This window comes from Bufo gargarizans, unplaced genomic scaffold (assembly GCF_014858855.1).
Source record: "Bufo gargarizans isolate SCDJY-AF-19 unplaced genomic scaffold, ASM1485885v1 original_scaffold_1773_pilon, whole genome shotgun sequence".
In the NCBI taxonomy this organism is placed as follows: Eukaryota; Metazoa; Chordata; class Amphibia; order Anura; family Bufonidae; genus Bufo; species Bufo gargarizans.
This window is the reverse complement of record NW_025334509.1, coordinates 93315-100242: the sequence shown is the minus strand read 5'-3', so window position 1 is coordinate 100242 and position 6928 is coordinate 93315. Positions and strand designations below refer to the sequence as shown.

General features: G+C 54.2%; 1 protein-coding gene across 1 annotated transcript; it reads left to right on the top strand.

The window, feature by feature from the left end:
• The first annotated feature begins 354 nt into the window (after positions 1-354).
• LOC122923609 lies at positions 355-5598 on the top strand. The gene is made up of 3 exons (XM_044274476.1): positions 355-396; positions 529-1185; positions 3682-5598. The coding sequence occupies exons 1-3, from the start codon at positions 355-357 to the stop codon at positions 3769-3771; spliced, it is 789 nt and encodes a 262-aa protein (XP_044130411.1). The 3' UTR covers positions 3772-5598.
• The last annotated feature ends 1330 nt before the right edge of the window (positions 5599-6928 follow it).

The window sequence follows — 6928 nt, the reverse complement described above, 5'->3', positions numbered from 1 at the left end:
CAGTTTTGATAGACATGGCAGCACTATTGTGTTTGCCTGTATAATATGTGTCACACATGTGCCATATGTGTGTGAGGTGTGTAAGTAGCGTGTGCTCTATGTGTGGGTGACGTGTATGGCATTAGTCCTGTGTATGACCGGTGAATGTTCCATGTGTCCTGTGTGTGAGTGGTGTATGCACGGTATGTGTCCTATTTGTGTGCAGCATGTACAGTATGTGACAGGGACATTCACCTACTGTGTCCTTCCTCCATCCCTTGTAGATTGTAAGCCCTCGCACCAGTCTGTAACTCGTCTTGTTCATGCTTATAGACAGAGCCGGACTGGGGGGCGCAGCCTTTAGGGGAGGCGACCATGACGGGGGGCTGGTTTGAGGGAGCCCCTGGGGAGGGATTGGTCAGTTAAGTTATGGGGGCGGTGGAACGAGGGGTTAAATAGGTGAGGGCCCGGGATGAAGGAGGCCATTTTGTGGAGAGAACGGAGCTGCGTACACGTGCACTCCTCACTTACCTTCTATCATGGATGTAGAGTCGCTTCTGGCGGATCTCAGGTCGGCAGCAGCTGCTCGGGGACCCGGCTGGCTCCAGGAGCAGGTCCAGCAGCTGCTCAGAGGGGCGGCTGAGGCTCCCGTTTCGCCTCAGCCACGGGCATCCCGGCCGCGGCGGGCCCGGCCGCCGGCGCGCCTCAGCCCAGATATGGCCTCCCCTCGGGCTCAGCGCCGCAGACGGAGCCCTGCTTCTCAGGACCCTTCACGCCTGCAGGCGCCGGGTGCAGTTCCTTCCCGGGCGTCCAGACGTGGAAGGAATCCAGCCAGTAGGCGGAGCTCTCGGGCAGGCCTCAGCAGGCCTCATCAGCAGTGCAGCAGCGCCACCTTGTGGTCGGGACCGGGAACGGCGGGCTCTCTCCAGGATCCTGATGTGGATGAGGCCCCTCAGCATGAGCAGTCTTCCAGAGGGCACGGGGCTGCTGCGGACCTTGGCAGCAGGCCCTCGTCGGCCAGGCAAGTCGGGGAGGGAGTCGTCGCCTCGCAAGTCGTTTCCAGAGAGGATCCGGAAGATCACGTCCCTGGCCCCAGCCCGGCCAGGGGACATCCGTGGGAGCTCGCTGTGCCAGGACCGTCTCAGAGGACCGAGCGGCGGGAGTCAGGACCTTCGGCTGATGGGGTCACAGCACCCAGGCAGCCAGGTGAGGCACCTTGGGGACCTTTATGTCAGTTAGTGTCTGGGGGGGCTGGGGGGTCTCAGTCGGATTTGAGTAAGGGACTGGGCCAGCTCTTGGGGGGTTTGGTGGGGTTGTTAGCAAATTTGGGGGCGGCAGGGAATCCTGTGTTACCGTTGGGGGGTGGCGTCAGCGGGGCGGTAGCGTCAGGGCCATTGCCGGCGTGGGGTGTGGGGGCGGTCGCTGGGGGGCCGCCAGCTTCGGATACACCCACGGTGGTTTCATGTGGGACTTCGGCGTCCGTTCAGACGCAGGTAGGTGGGTCTGATCAGGAGGATGGAATGCGGTTAGATGATAGGGCTAAAGGGGAAGTTTATGTTTGTTTCGAGGGCCCGTTGGGGGCACATTTGAAGCAGGAGGTTAGGGAGCGCATTTGGAAAGGGGAGTATGTGGATATATTTTCCTTACTCCCTTTGGACAGGTTCAATTTGGATAGGGCGCGAAAGGATGAGGGTAAGCGGGAGGACGAGGAGAAGCGTAGGCACCGACTGATACCGCGGACGTTCCCTAACTGGTTGCAGGCGTTCGCGATATTGGCCAGTGTGATAGGGGAGAAGGCGCCGGAGTGCTGCTCCGCGCTTTTTTGTTACCTGGATGCTATTGGGGAAGCTTACCGGGTGTATGGGGGTATGGCCTGGCTGCGTTACGACGAACAGTTTAGGCAGCGGAAGGCGGTACGCCCTAGCATCAAATGGGACCACAAGGATATCGCTTTGTGGCTCAAAGTGACGGCGCCGGTTCGGTCAGGTCAGCCCTTTCGGAGCGAATCAGGGGCGGGGGGGCAATCCGGATTCGCGGCAGCAGCTGCGAAGGGGTTGTGTTTTTTATTCAATGAAGGGGGGTGTAAATTTGGAGCCAAGTGCAAATTTAAGCACGAATGTTCCACCTGTGGCGGGTCTCACGGAGCCACGCGCTGCTTTAGAGGGGCAAGACGGAAGGGGGGCGAGAGTTCTGGAAAAGGGGGAGACGCCAGTGCGGTTGGAAGAGATGGACCGGTTTCTCGCTAGATATCCGGATAAGGGGGCTGCGCAATTGTTGCGGGACGGTTTTTCGGGGGGGTTTAAAATTCCTTTTGTTCCATCGGGGCCTGTGTTGCATAGGAAGAATTTGCAGTCGGCAAGGGAGCACCCTGATGTGGTGACTACAAAATTAGAGAAGGAAGTTAGACTTGGAAGGATGGCTGGCCCTTTTTTGGAACCACCTTTGCAGAACTTGCGTGTGTCGCCTCTGGGGGTGGTCCCAAAGAAGGAGGCGAATACGTTTCGCCTGATTCAACATCTATCCTTTCCTAAGGGATCGTCGGTCAACGATGGTATTGACCCGACGCTGTGCTCGGTAGTTTATACCTCGTTTGATGCGGCAGTGAAGTGGGTTAGGAAGTTTGGGAGGGGTGCGTTGATGGCGAAAACAGATATTGAGTCAGCTTTTAGGTTGTTGCCGGTGCACCCAGAGAGCCTGCATTTGTTGGGATGTTTTTGGGAGGGTAAGTTTTTTGTTGATCGTTGTCTGCCAATGGGGTGTTCTTTGTCCTGCGCGTATTTTGAAAAGTTCAGTTCTTTTCTAGAATGGGCGGTGGTGGATTCCTCCGGATGTGAATCGCTTATTCACTATCTGGATGATTTCTTATGTATTGGCCCCCCGGGATCCAGGGTGTGCTCTTTACTGTTGCACACAATGGAGGCGTTGTTTGATTCCTTTGGGGTTCCCTTGGCGGCAGAAAAAACGGTGGGGCCGACCACGGAATTGAGTTTCCTAGGCATAGTGATTGACTCAGTGAGGATGGAATGTAGGCTGCCCTTGGACAAGGTTGAGGACTTGAAACGGGAGGTCGACAGGGCAAGGCGGCTGCAGAAAATCCAATTGCGGAGCCTACAGTCACTCCTGGGGAAGCTGAATTTCGCCTGTAGGATTATCCCCATGGGTAGGGTATTTAGTAGGCGTTTGGCGGCGGCAACGGCGGGGGTGGCGGCGCCGCACCATTTTATTAGATTGGGGAAGGAGCTTAGGGCGGATTTGCAAGTTTGGGCATCGTTTCTGGAGTGTTATAATGGGAGAGGTCTGTTTATGGGTGAGGCGGTAGACTCCTTTGATTTTGACCTTTTCTCTGACGCGGCGGGAGGAGGCGGTTTCGGGGTCTATTGCGGGGGGCAGTGGTGTGCGGGGGGTTGGCCTGATACCTGGGTGGAGAGGGGCTGGGTCAAGAATTTAGCGTTGCTGGAATTGTTCCCCATTGTGGTGGCGGTGATGTTATGGGGGGAGGAGTTTAGGAACAAGAAGGTTCGTTTCCATTGTGACAACTTGGGGGTGGTGCAAGCGATTAACGGGTTGTCAGCTTCTTCGCCGTTGGTGGTGCGTCTGTTGCAGAGGCTGGTGCTGGAGTGCTTGTCACTCAATGCGTGGGTGGTAGCAGTGCATGTACCAGGGGTTGATAACTGTATCGCTGACGCTCTCTCTCGTTCACAGTGGGAGCGTTTCCGCCAGCTGGCCCCGGGGGCAGAGGAGCGCGGGCTGGACTGCCCGAGTGGCCTGTGGGAACTTCTGGAGACACCGTAGCTGGTCTCATACGGGCTTCACTTGCACCCGGTACGTGGGAGACATATGAGAGGGCATGGCAATGCTGGGAGGATTGGAAGACCAGGTTGGCTGTTGTGTCGGATGACTTTGAGATTCCCTTGCTATTGTTCATTGGGCATTGTAGGGAGGAGGGGTGGTCTGTCTCTAGGATTAATAGTTGTGTTTCAGGATTGGCGTTCGGTTTTCGTCTTAGACATCTGCCGGACGTCACCAAGTCTTTTCTGGTGGTGAGGGCTTTGAAGGGTTGGCGGCGTTCTCAGTCAGGCCAGGATGACCGTAGGCCGGTGTCCTTTGCTTTGCTGTTGAGGCTGGGGGATCAATTAGTCGACGTTTGTGCCTCGCCGTGGGAGTTACGTTTGTTTCGGTTGGCTTTTTCGCTGGCATTTTTTGGGGCCTTGCGTTTGGGCGAGTTGGTTTCTCCGTCGGTTAAGAGACAAGGTGGTTTGTTTAGGGACGACGTAGACCTTTTTCAGGACAGGGTGGAGTTTCGTATTAGGCGGTCAAAAACTGATGTGGAAGGGAGAGGTCGGAAGGTTGTTTTGTTTGCGGTCCCGGGTTGCGCAATGTGTCCGGTATTTTGCTTGAGGGAGTACGGGGTTGCGGTGGTGGGGACGAATTCCCCTCTCTTAGTGCATGCGGACGGGTCTTTCCTTTCCCGTTTCCAGTTCACGGCGGTCTTTAAGCGGTGTTTAGGGCTGTTGGGCTTAGCGCTTGGGGGTTACTCTAGCCATTCTTTCAGAATTGGGGCTGCGACGGAGGCGGCCAGACGTGGATTGGGGCAGGATGTTATCATGCGGATAGGAAGGTGGGAATCGATTCGCTTTAGATCATATATTCGTCTGGATCGGTTGTGATATTGCATTGTATTCTGTCTCATCCCGCACGGTATGCTTTTGTTATTGTTATTTCGTTGCAGGTTCGGACCCAGCGCTAATCTGGATAATGGGTCACTCCTATGTTTTCTGGGGAGCCATCCGGGCAGCGGTTCGGCCGGATGGACAACAGTTGGGGATTGACCGGTCGGTGGCGGTGGTAAGATGGTTGGGGCGTAGGGGTATGGTGTGGGGGGGCGTGTTACCTGAGGTCCACAAGTTTGTTAGGTTGGATAGAGTGCCGGATGTGTTGGTGTTGCACGTGGGGGGCAACGATTTGGGGGCGCGGCCGTTGCGGGAATTGGTGAAGGACGTTAAATTCGACCTACTCCGGTTGTGGGCGCTGTTCCCGGGTCTTATTTCCGTTTGGTCGGACATTGTTCCCCGCAAAGTGTGGAGGGGGGCGCGTTCGGTGGAGGGGGTAAATAAGGCTAGGATAAAGGCTAACCGGGCCATAGGGCGGTTTATGGCAAGGAATGGGGCAGTGGTAGTACGGCATACCGAACTGGAAAAAGGGGTTGGAGCTTTTTGGCGGTCGGACGGCGTTCACTTGAACGCAGTGGGGATTGACATGTGGTGTCTGGCAATACAGGAAGGCATTGAGACAGCTTTGCGGATGTGGAGGGACGCACAGGCTTAAGGTGTCAAGCATGTGCGTTCATGGCGGTGGGAGGTCCTTGAAGTTGGAGAGATTCAGGTGACGAGGATGGGAGGGCTCCACGGTTGGGGCTGGACTCCTATGGCTGGTGGTCGGTTGTGGCGGAATTTGGGCGAGCCGTCAGTGGTGCCTCCGAGCTGGTGCTTAACGGCTGGGGGCAAGTCGGCTCAAAAAGGATACTGGGAAAATTCCGAGGTTTGGGGCTTCCAGGACCTCCCCCGTGTTACTCAGGTGAATTAAGTTGGTTATATCTTATGGGGATGTTTTTGTGGGAAATAAAAAGGTTAATTATTTATGTATATGTTTTCAATAAACGGCTGCTGTGGCCGATATAATCCAACTTGGTGTCCGTGTCTTATTGGGGTTCTGACGGGGCCAGTTTAGAAGGTTAGGGCTTGTGGTAAGTGAGTCAAGGGTTAGTAAGTGACTGATCATGAGGGGCGAGCGGGTAATAACCAATACCCCGTCAAGACAGAGCCGGACTGGGGGGCGCAGCCTTTAGGGGAGGCGACCATGACGGGGGGCTGGTTTGAGGGAGCCCCTGGGGAGGGATTGGTCAGTTAAGTTATGGGGGCGGTGGAACGAGGGGTTAAATAGGTGAGGGCCCGGGATGAAGGAGGCCATTTTGTGGAGAGAACGGAGCTCCCACCCACCCACCCCTTGTTCATGTTCCAGAGCCTGGGTTGGATGGCGGGGGATGGGGAGGGGACGGAGTGGGGTGATCGTGTAATGTATAAGTGAAATAAAATGTTAATTATTTTGTCACGGCGGCTGTGGCGGTGGGAGGTCCTTGAAGTTGGAGAGATTCAGGTGACGAGGATGGGAGGGCTCCACGGTTGGGGCTGGACTCCTATGGCTGGTGGTCGGTTGTGGCGGAATTTGGGCGAGCCGTCAGTGGTGCCTCCGAGCTGGTGCTTAACGGCTGGGGGCAAGTCGGCTCAAAAAGGATACTGGGAAAATTCCGAGGTTTGGGGCTTCCAGGACCTCCCCCGTGTTACTCAGGTGAATTAAGTTGGTTATATCTTATGGGGATGTTTTTGTGGGAAATAAAAAGGTTAATTATTTATGTATATGTTTTCAATAAACGGCTGCTGTGGCCGATATAATCCAACTTGGTGTCCGTGTCTTATTGGGGTTCTGACGGGGCCAGTTTAGAAGGTTAGGGCTTGTGGTAAGTGAGTCAAGGGTTAGTAAGTGACTGATCATGAGGGGCGAGCGGGTAATAACCAATACCCCGTCATGCAATTGTCTGTATTCTGTATGTGACCCCTTATCATATGTACAGCACCATGGAATCAATGAAGCTTTAATAATAAATAATAATAATTTATACTTTTTTTTTTTACTAGATTTTAGACTTTTATACATTTCAGGCTGTACTATGTACCATGTCTTGATTAATTGGGGTCTACTGTATTTTGGCCTTCAGAAGGCGACTTTTTCTTTTTCATTTTTCATCCCTGCCTATCGAGATCCCGATTGCTCCATTTAAGGTACACATGATGTGTTGAAAAATGTTTTTTTTTTTTTTACATTTACTGTGCAGTGTACACTGATAACTTTATTGTGTAGGTTGGTACAATTAGGATAATATTTTAATTTATGT